The sequence below is a fragment of the Aphelocoma coerulescens genome, chromosome 1 (genome assembly GCF_041296385.1).
Source record: "Aphelocoma coerulescens isolate FSJ_1873_10779 chromosome 1, UR_Acoe_1.0, whole genome shotgun sequence".
NCBI lineage: Eukaryota > Metazoa > Chordata > Aves > Passeriformes > Corvidae > Aphelocoma > Aphelocoma coerulescens.
In genome coordinates, this window is record NC_091013.1 from 117,481,634 (window position 1) to 117,497,295 (window position 15,662).

At 42.2% G+C, this 15,662-nt stretch overlaps 1 protein-coding gene across 4 annotated transcripts in view; it reads right to left on the bottom strand.

Moving 5' to 3' along the window:
* Positions 1 to 1,732: 1,732 nt before the first annotated feature.
* LOC138116628 (ephrin type-A receptor 3) overlaps positions 1,733 to 15,662 on the bottom strand; it is a 178,782-nt gene continuing 164,852 nt past the window's right edge. For all 4 annotated transcript variants that reach the window (XM_069026115.1, XM_069026107.1, XM_069026127.1 and 1 more), the window contains exons 15-17: positions 15,189 to 15,382; positions 3,892 to 4,047; positions 1,733 to 2,517 (exon numbers count right to left, since the gene is read on the bottom strand). In XM_069026115.1, coding sequence (XP_068882216.1) covers positions 2,412 to 2,517; positions 3,892 to 4,047; positions 15,189 to 15,382 — 456 coding nt within the window. In that variant the 3' untranslated portion in view covers positions 1,733 to 2,411. The remainder of the gene's footprint in view (positions 2,518 to 3,891; positions 4,048 to 15,188; positions 15,383 to 15,662) is intronic.

Here is a 15,662-nt window from a genome sequence, read left to right on the forward strand (position 1 = left end):
AAACTCTAAGAACTTCCCAGAGAAGCACTTCCCAGAGGTCAGGCCCCCACCCCAGCCCCTCGCCCCCACTCTCCCACAGCAGAATGAGGCTGAGGAGAAATGTCACAAAAAGCTGTCCCCACACAGGCAGTGTCTGCCACTGGATTTTGGTGGCTTAAATTCACTAATAGTGTCTGATTTAGAGCAATCTCAGCTCAAGAAAACAAAGATTCTGGATGAACTAAGCAACACAGCATGCTGCATTTCATGAGAGATTGGGGCAGATACAGAGAAGCATTCTTCATATCTTAAATGCTTTATTTTAACTTTCTTCCACTTTTTTTTTTTTAATTTCAACTTTAAAACCCATTCCCTATTCTTTCAGAAAGAATTACTAATTATTATGCTGTGAGTGTGTTTCAAATCCAGTCCTTTATAGCATGCTCACTGCCAGCACTCATGAAAAAGCCTCTAACTCTGCTTCTCTTTAGCAATGTGTGATAAATGTCACGCCTGGACATTTTATAAGTCCTGGACTCATGGAGAACAATTTCAGCCCCACAGACCCTAGAAACTGATTCTTTCCTTACTTATATACCAAGGAGTTTCAACACCAAAGCCAACAGAAGAAAGCACAACTGGTTACCTGGTTTTGCATGCACAGGGCAAACACAACGTGTCATTTACTCATCTGCCTCTCACACAGTCTTGGACTTTTAGGGATTCACTCTTATTAATCAGAATCAGGTGTAGATTCTAGAATGGCAAGCTGGGAAACAGAATGGTTTCCCCTGGTGACCAAGGCCTGCTGTCTGTGTGCCTGGCATCACATCTAGAGCATTAAGAAGCACAAGAAGTGGCCCACACTGTGTTTTAAACCACTCCTTTTCAGAGCAAAGAGTTGCGTCTGCTCAGAACTGGGATTGATGTGCTCCAGAGCAACAACTTAGGAGTTGGGAAGCTCTTTGGAAGATGCTGAAAATGGTGGAGGGCCCTCGAAATCCACTTCCAGTCTCCTTTTTCCACAGGGAGATGTGAACACTCTCCTAGACTTGGGCTCCCTCCTGCTTTCTTTCAAGGAACAGGTACCCACAGAAGCTGTGCCAAAATTCGGGTCCTCTGCAGGGTGGCAGTGTCTGTACAGGGGCTTTCTAGCTCAGGCATGTGTAAACTTCCACACTAAAGCCCCACTTCACAGCTTAAGTCATCCTTTTAAACAGGGGCCACTTCCCAGGGAACTCAAAAAGCATCATCAGTTAATGCAGGATGCAAGAACCCTGGCCTTTTTTAAGATTTCCTTGGCAGATCTCTCACCTGAACACCACCCAGGAATAGGGGTCCTTGTTGTGACAGGAAAGCAGCCTTGGAGAAGGAAATGGGAAGTGCAACTCGGGGCAGATACTGATCTAAAGATCAATGCACACACCACTGTCAAAACCCCAGCATGGTTGAAAATACCACTCACAGCAAATGGAAGAAATCTCAGCGAGTCCAGATGCTTTTCATAGTGTCAGTGCTGAAAAAAAGACCACCTTTCTTTCCTTCTGTACTTCATGCAGGATGCTATGAGTGTAAAATAATCTAGTAACTAACCCTCAGACAATATCTCAGGTTGAACCAAAGAAGTTTTGATAACATTTGGCACTTGGCAATAATACAGCCAGATTAAGGTATTTAAGCATAAATATAAACAATAATGAAAAAAAAAAAAAAAACAACAAAACCAAAGAAAACAAACCAAGAAAATAAATAAGCCTTTTAAAAATTAAGACTTGTTTCTGTTTAAATGAACACAGGGAAGCTAACATAATGGTGAAAATCTTTTGTCAACTAACTCAAAGTCACTACAAACTTTATTTGTGTGTTCCTTCCTGAAGCTGAAAGAGCATGTTACAGTGACATTATAGTAAATATGGCCAGACAGGTTGTGAGGTATAGTCCTCCATTTTCCTTGCTTTTAAAGAAATAAAATACCTGTTACAGATCTCTTCTGTATAAAAATACTGCAAGTCTTTCTTTCTTCTTGTTTGCTGTATAGATCAAATACACAGCTTTTATGTCCATGGGGTTTTTTTTCTGTTATTCAGTCACTTAATATTCAAATGGCTCTAGGTTTTAGTAACACTGGTTTTTACTTGGAAGGATTTTTCACATATTCTTTTTCCTTTTGAAATTTACTATCTGCGTTAACAGTCAGTCAAGAGCACCCACCCTTTAGGATTAACAGATAGAAAACAAGTTTGCTCCTATTTTTAAGGCATTTATACTCAATATTTGAGTGTCTTGTGGGTCTGAAATCTCAGCCATTACGTTTCCAAAGCCGTTGCAAAGAAATCCTTTAAATTCTGCCGTTTATCAGCCATCACTTCTGACCTGTGATGCAACTTTTCTCCTTTTTTTCTTCCTCTCCTGAGCAACATCATTTTGGTACCTTACACAGGAACAGGGCTGTTCTTTGTATGAGTTTCGAGAGCTTTGATACTGCTGACAATCTTCTTCTGTGGGCCCACCACTGTAACGCCAACTTTCTTCATGTCACTGGAAAAAAGAGAAGATGTGTGAGTGAGGACACCGAGTTTCCTGGCACTGATCTCAGCAAACAGCAATGAACTTGCCCATCTCATAATGCTGCACTGCAGGAGCCTCCAGGTACAGGGATATTGCCGAAACACAAGCCCTGGTGCAAAAAATACTGACAGCCACTGTCTGAAAACACAAGGGGGCTGCAAAAAATAGAGTGAAAGCTCATTTAGCCTCGTTGTGTTTGCTTACCTGGATGGAAACTGTTCTCCAGTGATACAGCACCAGGCTTTTGGGGCAAGGGGGTCACTGGTGGATCAGCTGAGCCTCTCTAACACCTCCATCCCCTATCAAACCGATGGCTTTTCCTGGGCAGTGCTGACACATCACTGCCCTCTGAATGGCCCTCTGAACTCCGCTATCAGCATTGAGGTGAAGGACTCCATGGCCAAGCTTGCAGTGTCTGCCCTGGTTTTCACCTCGTTCGTCCAGAATCTCCAGTCTCATTGTTCCTTGTGCAACACAGAGGTGGTTTGACACCTGTGAAGGGCTAATTAACCAGGGGCTCACAGGAAATTGGGCATTCCTAGAGGATTTCTACACTGTCCCCAAAGGGTAATTGTTACAAAAAGCCATTAGCACCCTTTTTATAGATGCAATAACACACTAATTAGTGGCATTGATGTGTTTAATTGTTGGTAGCACAGCTGCTGAATACTTCTCCATAACTTGTTGTGTACCCAGCCAGCCCAACTGGGAATTAAGATTTCCTTTGGCATTAAATTTTTATCTGTACTTGATGCCTTTTCAGGTGCAGAGAGAACATTTATCCTACTCTTACTTGTCACTAGAACAAAGATGGATTGCATTTAAAATGTAATAAACTTGCCATTTGCTCACCTCCAAGCATAGCAGGAGGGAGTTCAGCCCCTGAGTAATTACTAGCATGGAGGAGAGAAACGGCAACAAAGAGTTTGCACCTTCACCTGGTTTGGTGGCATATGGGCTGGGCAAAAAAAGGGAAAGTTTGGCAATGTGTCAGCTGCAGAGAAACTCCCATATAAAATACAGAATACAAAGAATCAACAGAGAAACTTCAGTGGAAGAAAGTGACGCTAGTGTACCAGATGATGCATGGTGCTACTGTATTGGAATAAACAGGGAATTTCCTTGTACTTAGTGAGAAAAAGCTGTGGGACCATGGCCTTAACACAGTCAGCAGACATAGATTGCCTTCATAGGTATTTCAACTACAACAAATAGCTCCCATTTGTCTCTTTAAATGTAAGAAAATTTTAGCTAAGAACTGGAAACACCGTATAAAAGTGCTACCTTTATGCTTATGTCTGAACTGGTACCTGTGAGGAAAATCCACAGCAGATTCCAACTTACTCTGTGGAAATCTTGGCTATTGTGTCACAGGAGCTGTACTCCACACCCGTGAAAATGTCCTTGCACTGCCCTGTCCGGAACCCATTGAGCCAATCACCCGTGGTGCGGAAGGCTGAAATGTCAATGCTGCTTTGGTCCAGGAGGAGATTTGAGGGCCTGAAACGACAGAATAATGCAATGCAAGTTAGGGAACAGAGGGAGAAACAGATTTACTTTGTATCTAAACTTAGCAGTGGCAGGAGCACCCAGGCTGGATGTGGCTTTGCTGTTGGTCTGTGGGAGTTCTCAGCTGCTGAGGCCACCAGAGGGGCTGATGCTGGTGGCTCTGACAAATGCTGTGTAATCATCCTGCTGAAGAGCAGCAGCTCCCCATGCTCGTGTTTAAATCATTGCAGCATTCACAAAGCGTATTGTCACCTCACAGTTTAATGTGCAAAGCATTTACAAAGACTAAATTAGATTATATTTATGGGATTCACCCAGTCCCAAATATCACACAAACGATGCACACTCCAGGCTCCAAGTTGAGCGTGTTGGCAGGATTTGGTCATGTCAAATATTCAGAATATTGTGGCCCACTGAAAAACCCTAAATGTTGCTACTAAGCTGGAAGCCTCAACAATAAGTAAAGTACCTTATTTTTATTGTTTTATTGCAGGCCTAAAGCCAAGCATGTGCTTTGTTGTGCTGCACTTGAGACTGAACTAGAGAATGTTCAAAGCAGTTATTTCCGCAACTTCACAGCCTTTTTTTCTGCCCCATAATTCTTTTCCCCTCTATAACCTGCACAGGAGTCTGACTACTGCTGCTAAACCCATTTGAAGTGACTTTTGTCACTGAAAGCATTGAAAATGAGAGGTGGCTGGACTGACAGTATAATTTAAAGGCAGTGATTACACAGTGTAACAGGTAGGTGACAGCTACTAGAACTGGAGAACTGATCTGTGCTGTAAAACACTCTCTTCACTCCATACCCAAGTCATCTCTGAGCACAGGAACAAACATAAATAGGAGGAGATTTTAAAGGCACCAAGAGAACCACGTATCTAAATATCAGCGCTTTTAACCTCATAAGAAGCCCAGAAAAATCCAAATCCTTCTCAATTCCAGCATGTCTTATATTCCATCAAGTTCAGCAGCACTACACCAGCACCTGACTCGCCCTGGAATCAGGAGATACCACATCAGTTACAGAAGTAACATTACAGTTGCATCTTTTTGAAGAAAAGAACAATGATTTTTGGTATTGGCCACACATTAAACAGCTCCTTTTACTTCTGATGTTTTCCCGATTGTTATCAATCAGCTGATTTCTTTCAGGCTCAGAAAGTTAATATAATTTTTTTTTCCCCTTCTGGGAATGCAGGGCATAATTAAAGAGCTACTTGGATGCTTGAAAATCTTAACTCCAAAACACAGTTTTCCCCAGGTCCCAGAGCTGTGATGTCCCTGATGGGGCAGCTTTTGCCAGGCTACCTTCCCTCCAGAGCCCAGCCAGGACTGTGATCACTGGCAACAACTCTGGACCTCACATGCTGGGAACAGCTGTCCATGGAAAGAAAAGCAACAGAAGACACCAAAAACCGGGTCTGTCTTCAAAACACCAGCTTAGACACTTACATGATACCCAGCTTTAAATTCCCTCCAGTTAAAGGCTCAATTTGATAATGAGGCCCAAGATAATTTTAATCAGTAGTTGTAAGGCCTGAATTTCACTGACTACTGTTTGTCCCATGAAGAGCCAATGGTTTTTATTTATAGTTTTCTGGGTATAGTGTCTGGAATCCCAAGATATTAATTAAGAGTATTTATGAAGTGTTCTTAGTGATAAAGCATGGATTTTTTTTTTTCCCCAGCCTAATATGCCTTTTTAACTTAAGTCTAATAAAACAAGGTCCGACTGAAGAATCACTAATGAAAAAAAAAAAGTATAAACAAGTTGAAACAGAAGAGGTCTCTAGGATTAGGAATTAGAATGGCCCAAAAGAGCCTTTGTGTTTATTACTTGGATCAAAGCATCATTATGATAAAAAATATGACCTAATTTTAATGTGAGTGACCTCAGAGTAACCAGCACTGTAAAGTATCATTTTTCTTCGTGCAGGATTCCAAACAAAAATTAGTTACTTTCCTCCTCAGAGAGGACATCTGGACTGTTTATCAATGAGCAGGAATTTGCCTCGCTGCAAAGAGTCTGTGATGTCTCCTCATGTGCACCAGGGGAAAGCTGGGCTTGCAGAGCATCTGCACACCCTGGCAGGCTTTTTCCCCCTGACCCAGCCCCTAGACAGAAGGGCTGAGCACGAAATTTATGGTCTGGGTGATGTGCGCCATGAGCTCACACTTTAGCAGACAAATTAGACGGGCTGCAGTCTGTGCAGCTGTAAACGACGTCCTGCAGGGTTCCACCTGATCCTTTACAGCTTTTCATAAATCAGTACCTACCAGTTTCAGAAGAGAGTCATTAAAAAGAAATCATGGAAATTACATGTTTGCTCAGGGGAAGTGAAATAGAACATTTCTCTCCATCTTTTCTTCTCTCCCCTCCTCTTTCTTTTTCTTTTTTTTTGTTTTTTTAACTCTTTTTACTTTGTTGCCTTGACTGTGATCCACCCTCTCATGTCATCTTCTGACAGTCATGGCAAGATTTTCTATTGCGTTCACCCTGATTTTCTATCCTGTTCCCCCGACTGTGGGCCCCATCTACAAAGTTGTATTTACTGACATGTGGTGCCCTGAAAAAAAAAATCAGGAAGACTCAGTTTGGAGACACAAATTGAACAGTGAGATGCCAGTTACAAAACATCCTGTGGCTGGAAGCTTTCTCTGGATGTGTCCATTACTTTAAGAGTTGGGATTAACCTTTGAGCCATCTGCAGTGAGGAGAACTATGGTACATTGTCATTAGCACAGCTTTTTGTCAAAACACAGGGAAAATCTTGCTTTACTAATAAGGAAAAACACAGAAAACATCATTACAACCTGTCCCACTACAGCATGAAAATCTCATCTCTGGTTGGCTGCTGTGTGGGGAGACAAAGAGATACACCAACTTGTAAAATCCAGGAATTGAGACAAGGAATATGAAAATGTCCTGCCACTTCTTCTGCAAATACACAGAGAAGCTGTGCACACACAATGCCAGACTTTGTACTGTAGGAGCCTCTCTCTTTCCATCCCTTCCTCCAAACAGCACAACCAACCTTCAGTTTTTAAAATCTGGACTTTCCTTTCCACAGTCAATTTCTTTTAAAGAGGAAAGCATTTTTAAAAAACCCAAAAAAACCCATAAAGTAATTTCCTGTAGCAAATTTTAGGTAATTAAAATCTGATTTTGTAAAGTGAAATTGCTCCCTATGAGCCTGGTTGGAACACAAATCCTATGGGCTTTATGATTATGGCAAGCTGAAGCACAGAATTCAAGTCTAACAAGAATTCCCTTTCAAGAGAAAAATAACTTCAAAACCATCAGGTGGCACGGAAAGCAAATTTCAGTTTTATCTTCTACAGCAATCAGAGTCATATGCACAAATGTGTGTAACAGGAAACCAGTAAATAAATGCCATGCCAAGGAGCAGTAGAGTTATTCTATTTACTTGATTATCCCTGGACCTTAAAGATAAAAATCTTCAGAGTTCCAACTCTTCATGCCCATTTTTAAAAACATGCTCTTAGCAGAACTGTAATTTAGTCCCTAAAGTACAGTTCACCTCTTAAGGGGGCATATTTGCATTTCCCAAGGGCTTTCATGTGATGTTTTCATACTCTCCAAATAAGCAGGTCGTGGGCTGCTCCTTGCAGTGAAAGGAGAGCTGGAGAAATGGAGAGGGGCCATACAAATAACCAAAGGGAAAAACAGTGCAGTTGAGGCTGCAAAAATGGTACACCTCTCTAAATGTCAATATTTCTTGTTTCCTAGCTCCGTTGTTGCCAAAAAGCCCCCAGCTTACCACAGCTTCCTCTAGGATAATAAGCAAATAAAATTTCAACAAAAGTCAGTCCTTCAGTCTTCCCTACTCCTTTAGCTGCCTCTCAGAACATGATTTTCAATATACTTTATCTTCTCAGCATCTTGGTGGGATAATAAATCACATGCCTAGGTGTGTCAATGCTTCTACATTTACTTTTTCCCAACACCAAACCACTAAAGACAAAAAATACCAGCATGTTGCTGAATTTTTTTTTCCCTTTCATAACCCTGCTTAAGCTGTGCTTTTAAGGAAATACAGGCACATTTCCTGGGATGTGTAGCTGCCTGACAGACCCTCAATGCCAACCAGTCCTTATTGTTAGGACAGTCTGTAGGCTCCTCAGAACAGGGAGAGAAAAATGCTATATAAAGCTCTTAAAATGCTTAAAATCTAGCATTTGCTGTGGAGAGTCTCCCTTTATGTCTCACTTTTGGCTGCACTGCTGTTGCCTATAATCAAAAGAGAACCAACCCTTGCAGCAGTGTTAGAATAGTAAAGTAAAAAGCAGACCTTTATCTGGAAGCTTCCAGGTGTCCCAGTGGTGATGGGCACACCCTGAAATCAAATTTCTGCAATTTTATAAGGTTAATTAATTAGGATATCTAACAGGCACATCCAATAGGAGATTCAGCTGCCCCAGTAACCCACCCCCGGGTCAGCGCCTTGGAGTTGGTCCGAGGGGTTCTCTGACCCACTTCTTATTGTAGGTCCCCTGCTTGGAATAAATATTATTTATTAATCTAAACAATATTTCAGGGATGTGTTTAGAAGGTCAGCTTATTGTTCCAAAATCTAGGGGGAAAGGGCAGGAAAAGTACTGGAGCTACAGCCATCTACACAGCTACAAATACATGAGAAACACATAAAAAGCTCAGGCAGCACCGTGAATTTCTACTTTTGCCACAAGAAGCGCAGCTATGGCTCCGTGAGCTCCTCTCTCCAGCACTCCCAGTGTGGAATTGCCACCACCACTAACGAGGGCTCCACGAGCTGAGAGCAGCAGAAGGAAAACACCTCGGGAATGTCACTGAACAGCAAAGCCTCCCTTCCCCACCAGGCCACCCCCTGGTCCAGCTGCATTTCTCTTTAAATTACACAGCACCCAAGTCGGCCTGCTGCAAATTCCTGCCCGAGTTTCACCAAATTAGAGGTGCAAAAGTGCCAATAGATGTTTTACTGTCCCTGTTAACAGGGAACCCCAGCTCACTTCCATCTACTCACTTCGAAGGGACAATGGGTGAGCCGTGCCTGCCACAGGCTCAGCAATAATGACTGCTGGGAAAATCGGGTGAAAACAGGGCTTTTCTGTCTCTAGCTGAATGAAATCCCTAAAAATCTCCTCAGTTTAAGTCCTGCACAGTCCAAACTATGTTCAGACACAGAGAAGTAGAATTTACTGTATTCCATTTTGTGATTTTGTGATTTGTAGTTCAGTTTCTTCCCCCTCTCCATAAAGTCACTATTTTATGTTTAGCAGGCTTCAGAGAGAGAGTGAGCTGGAGTTTTAGGTTTACATTATTCGAATTCTTTTAGGGCGAACAGTCTGGGTTTAGGACACAGATTATGTTGTTGCTGGATTTTAAACAAAGCTTAAAATCCACACAGAATCTTGCTCTACACAGCATTTGGCCAAACTCAAACCCCTTTGTTAAGACCCTGACAACATCCAAGGAAAACTGAAATCTCCTTCTCTCTTCCACCCTGGAAGTTCCTAACAAGGAGAAGCAAACAAACAACATTACAGCAGGTCAGCAATATATGTCAAGCATCTGAAGCCTTCTGACCTGAATGGCAAAAAAAGAGAACTTCTCAACAAAATGTTCAGCCAATCTAAACAGTAATTCCATTGCAAATATTTTTGTGAAAACAGAGCTGGAATTAGGCTGCAAATAGGAGCAAGTCTGATTTTTTTCTTTGTCCTGTTCACTGCTCCTTTTGAGTTTGATTTTCATAAAAATCCTACCAAGCTAGAAGGTAGAGTGTTTCCACCAAATTATCAGATTTTAAGTGGAAATAAACTTTGTGAGGAGCAAACTTCAAATTGTAAACACTGCCCCTGGATGTCTCAGGATGACACCAGTGAGAGCAGCACAATGAGAGACAACAAAGCACATGTTTAGCAGAGAGCCCTTAAAAATCAATTACTCACAAATAACAGCTCTTCCAAAGACTGCTCAAGGAAATTACCTCAGCCAGTATTTCAAACAATACATCAAATTTAAGAAAGTCAAGGTAGGATTGTAAACAACTTGCTAATATGTAAAAGAATGTATGAGGAATTAATTATTCATACACGGTTTTTCATCAGGAAGAATACCTGACCCTTACTCCTTAAGTTTTCTGGGCTATATGAAAAGAATTACAGGTACGATTTTTCTGAAATATCCTGAATTCTCAGATGTTCCTCTCCCCTTCCTTGCAGCACAATTATTTCCTCGTCTCCTAAACATGTGCTTGCAGTGTAAAGAAACAACAGCAGCAATACCTGACACTTTCACTCTACCAAAAGCAAACACAGGAGCAGGCTGAGATTTTTTTGTGCAGATTCCGCGTCAGTTTTGCAGTCAATCAGAGGCCTGGCAGAAATCCAGAATTTCTGAAAGTCATATGTTGGAATTAGAAACAAATTTCAGTTTTTTTTCAAGTGCCTTTTTTTTTTTTTTTTTTGGCAGAGGGCTGTGCATTAACTCGGGTAGTCCTTGTTTCTTAGGTTCATGAAGACTAAAGGGCTTCAGTTCCCTCTACATTACAGATGTGAACACACAGAGCAAATATGGGAAAGCTGCCACAATGTTTGAGCTGCCTGAATCCTGTGTCACAACCCTGATACCTCAAGATCACACTATATTATGACAGCTTTGGGACACAGAAATGCTTTAGATATATTAAATTACACTCCATGTTTTAAATATGTTTTTTGAAATGGCCATGTAAAAGTAAGATTCATATACATAAAAAGGTAATATACATTGTAAATATATATATATATACAAATTCAGAATCAGGAATATAAGTAAGAATAAAAAAAAATCATAAATATAAATCAGTGAAAAAAGTGAAATGGATAAAAATCATTTTCACGAATCCATTTCAGATTTGTAGTGCACACAAATGTGGAAGGTATCTTCACACACAGTGTTTCCAGTTGCATGACTTGGGTTACATTTTTTCCCCACACAAATGAAACAACAGCTAAAGAGCCATTTCAGCCTCACCAACTTACTCACAGGTGGGTGAAGTGATTCTGACTCCCCAACCCAAGTTGAGAAAAGTTTCCATCTGCTTTGTATCTGTATGAAATGCTCACAAATGTGAAGTAATACACAGTGGACTAAAAAAAAAATAAGCTAGAGAGGAAAAATAATGAACTTGATCAAAACTGGAAGAACGATGAACTCACTTCCACCCTAAAGATATCCAAACAACCTAAGGACTCCGTTAGAAAAATGAACATCATGTTCAGAAAACAGGAAAGAACAGCAAGACATAAATCAAATAAAAATATCATGAGGTTGAGCTTTAGAAAACCACATGGCTTGTACTGAGTTCTGTTCCTACAGCCCCTTACAGAGCTGGTTAACTCCAGGCAGCCTAAGGGACACAAAAACCCATGTGTCCAGAACCAGTGCAGGTCTTGTTAGCAAGAGCTCAAGGTGGTCACCTGATTAAAAAGTGAATTTTGACAGGCAAGAAAGAAATCAGCCCTACTCTGTACTTTACAAGGAATAGAAATGGAGCTTTCACGTGAATCTGAGATGAAACACAACACCAGGAAAGGTATTATGAAACGTTTGCTGTGCTGAGGCTACAAAAACCTTTTGTCAGTGTAAGGTTCAAAAGCACGTAGAATGGTCTGCAAAGCAATGATCAATAAGGATAAAAACATCCCCTCGGGCATCAAGAAATTATTAGATGCCATGGAGTGGCCTGAAGGGATACAAAACTTTAAAGGAAAGAGAGAATTGAAGGCTTTGACTCCTCTTCTGTGAGGTATTAGTATAAAACATGCCTGGGCTGTGGCCTGGAATCAGATGTACAGCCAAGCACATCCTCCAGTGGAGGTCAGTTAACAGCAATGAGCACCCAGAGGACAGGGATGTCCTATGCACCTCCAGAAATATGTTTTTTAAATAGGATACAACAGCGCTGTGACTATTTTAAACAAACATCAGCCCTAAAATCTGTAAGAAGAGACAGGTTTTGCATCTGCAGCAGAAGTTGTCAGGTTAAACATTTTTCCCTGACCGAGGATATTCTGAACACCTACAAGCATATGGTGGGCATCAAGCTTTAGCATTCCTCCAGTAGCACCACAGACATGGATGGCTAAAAGAGAGCTGGGACCTCTATAATTTAGATTAATTGCTTATTATGGGTAGGAGGAGAGGTGGTGTGGGAGTGCTGCAGCCGCAAGTAACAACTGAGAGCAGCCATCTGAGCAGATGGAGTCCCTGGAGCCCTCGGGGCCGAGTCCCTGAGTTCTTTCCCTCTGCAGTGATGTCTGTTCCTCTCTGGCTGCTGACAGCAGAGGAGCACTGGCAGGGATCCCACTGTGTCCCCTTCTCCAGGAGCTGCTCTGACTCACAGCCCTTCAATATCAGTTGCGTATTCCTGCACACAAGGCTATGGCAAGCCCCGAGCCCATTTTAACTCTTGCTTCTCATTTTTCAGCCTCATTTTTCTCTGTCAGCCTGTCAAAAAAGCGGTGCTGAACCTCCAGGCTCAGTCCCTGGACAGCAGCACCAGTGGCTGTTACCTGCCACCAGTGCCTCTCTGCAGGACACCAAGGGGGTGTGGAGCTGGCTGCAGATTTTCAGCCGTGTCCACGGTTTGAGATTAGTCTAAGGTTTGAGATTAGTCTAAAGTTTGAGATTAGTCTGCTTTGACAATGGTTACCTGGCACAGGACTGCCCAGCACCCCTCATTTGTATTTTTACATGGTTGTGTAGAAGAACAGCCTGGGTTGGCCTGCAGACACTGACAGAGTGTGAGATGGAGAGATCACGGATCACACATTCCCTGAACTGCAACAAGTTCCTTCCTAGAGGGGAAGGGCTTGAGCTTGCCCATGCTGGGACCCCACAGTGCCCTGTCTGTCACCAGGGACTGAGGAGCTGCAGAAAGACAGAGAGACTGCACTGCTTGGGAATGTGCAGGGATGTGGCAGTGGAAGGGTAATTGGGAAGGAAGGAAGGAATAAAATCCCCTTTGATGCCGCCCTCCTCAGAAATGCGCTCTGTATCAAAGTGAAAGCAGCAGCAGGAGGAGCATTTTACTGAGAGCTCACCTAAAGCAGCTGTGAGAAGTCCCCTACCATGCAGGCAGCCTCCTTCCCTCCTTCCCTCCCCACGAGCACAGAGCATGGCACTGTATTAGGGATGTGCAGCCTCTGCCACCCCTCTGCACCAGCACAGAATGGAACAGGAGCAAAGAGAGCACGAGAGAGACAGAAGGAAACAATATCCCACTGTGGAGCTCCTGCACAGAGCCCAGCAGGTGGAAACAGTGCTCAGACTGAGTTTGGTCTCCATTAGAGGATATCAGCTTCTACTGGCTATGAACAGGTAACGGAAATGATGGTTTCATGTTGTTTTCAGCTCTGCTGTGGTTCAAATCCGCAACTGGAAAGACAGCAAACAGGGAGCATTTTGCTTCTGTTCGGAATGCAAAATATGCAGCACTGGTTTCTGCAATCAAGCCTCCAAATTCAAACAAGATAGTTACGATTTCCAACTCCCCTATTCAGCAGATTGCTGCGGCATATCCCTATAAAATAATTATTTGCACCAATTGTTTGCCAAATAGGGGTGCAAGGTGTTTGGAAGGAATGTACTTGACTGAGAAAATGGTGTTTAAACAGTTTGGTGTTTTTCCCAAAAATGTGTTGTGTTGTTTTGTTTGGCTGGTTGTTTTTTTCTGTCACCTCCTAGACATAATTGCTTCTGTAAGCATGTGGTTTCCTATGTGTTAAAGACTCACCAAGCAAATTATTGAAACATAACTAGTGTGCAAGCCATCCTCTCTCAATATATAAATTTAAAAGCAAAGCCCATTAGTATGACTGCCTTTCTCCTCCCATCTCTACTTTCTTTTTCTCCTCTCTGGCATGGCAGTAGGAGGTAATTAGAGTGGTCAGTCTCTAGCTGAGGGTGCAGCACAAAGCTAGGGCCAGGAAGAAGGAGGCAAGGTCCGTGGCAGTCACACAGCAGGCTGCAGGATCAATGCAGTTCTCTCCACTGCCTGTGCTCCAGTTCCTTCTGTGCCTTCCCATTCAATTGCCATGGTGGGAAGCATGCTGCATCTCAAGTAAAGGTCTAACAGGAAGGTTTTCTGTGTTCTCTTTTGAAACTTGCCTCGTGTCAGGCTCTGGTCTCTTGCCCAGTGAAACACAGAACAACCTCCAAGGCGTGGGTCTGAAGCAGCAGAGAAGCAGAGTGCATTTCTTCCTGACTCTGCCTGCTTTGCTGACAGAGGATTTGGCACTAGCCTTCATGCTAAAAATAATTTTACATCTTTTGCACCCCTCCAGTAAGAGTATGACATTTTGTGCATTGTACAAACGAATTCTCTTTAACCCTACTTAACTAAAGCTCTTCTTTCACCACATCCTCATTATGCCCCTAGGTGTGAACACACTCTTCAGCTGCTCACTGTCAATGAGATAATTCTTATCTCATCATAGTGATGATGTTTCAGAATGTGTTGAAATCGCAGGATTAAAAATGAAAGTTTTTAATGCAATTAGGAACATTGCACAGGTTGAAAATTAATTCCTAGTTAACACGTTGATCTAAGAGGGAGCGTAAGTGCATTTTTAAGTCTGTGAGCACTACTGAAAGCAAAGAAACATTATTCATATGATTAAAGTTAACATGACTTGTCAGAGAAGAGCACAAGTGTATTTGGACCCCATTCAGAAAGATACTTAGGAACGTCGCTGGCTGTAACCTATGAAACACTAAGCACTTAAAACGCCACCAAAGCACAGAAGGAAAAGAAAGATCACATGATGGCCAAATCTGCCAGCTGTGCTTTTCTCATAAAACTCTGCTCAATTCTACAATGGGTTTCAAAACCTTAGCATAAAAATCTTTCACAAATTGCATAAATAATAGCAAATAATTAATAAAAACAACAGCAATAATAAAACCAATAATATTAAATCCTTCTCCCAAAGGGATAGTCTGGAAGCATTCTGTATCCTTAAAGATTACAAACAGCTACAGTTAAAGGGTGAAGAGGCAGCAAAGAGAGCAAAGAAATCCTAATTACAGGAGATGAAGGAATCAAAGAGGTTCATAAGCAATGTAAGATCTACTATGTCACCTTGCCGCCGCGTTGGTGATGATTTTCAGACTGCTGGGGTTACGGATCAGCTTATCCAGGATGCTGACAATCTGCTCAAACTTGGGTCTGTTGTTTCTGTCTTTCTGCCAGCAGTCCAGCATCAGCTGATACAAGGCAGCTGGGCAGTCCATGGGAGGTGGCAAGCGGTACCCTTCATCCACAGCCTTAATCACCTGCACAAGGAGAAAAGTTTGTGGAAACTTAAAGGCACTTTACACCAACTTGGTTTTTATCAGCTCTGTGAGCATTAACGTGGACATTCTGTGTTTAAACAAACGTGTTTATTCACTAATTGCCTTGTCATGCAATGCCTCTCGTTTATCTGCAAAGTAAACCAGGCAGTAGATTAGGCATGCAGAAAAGGGAGTTAAGATGCAGTGTGTGACTTTGAAGAAGGTGAGTGTGTGGAAAGGATCTCAAAAACTCACACTCCGTTCAACTGAATCCATAAAC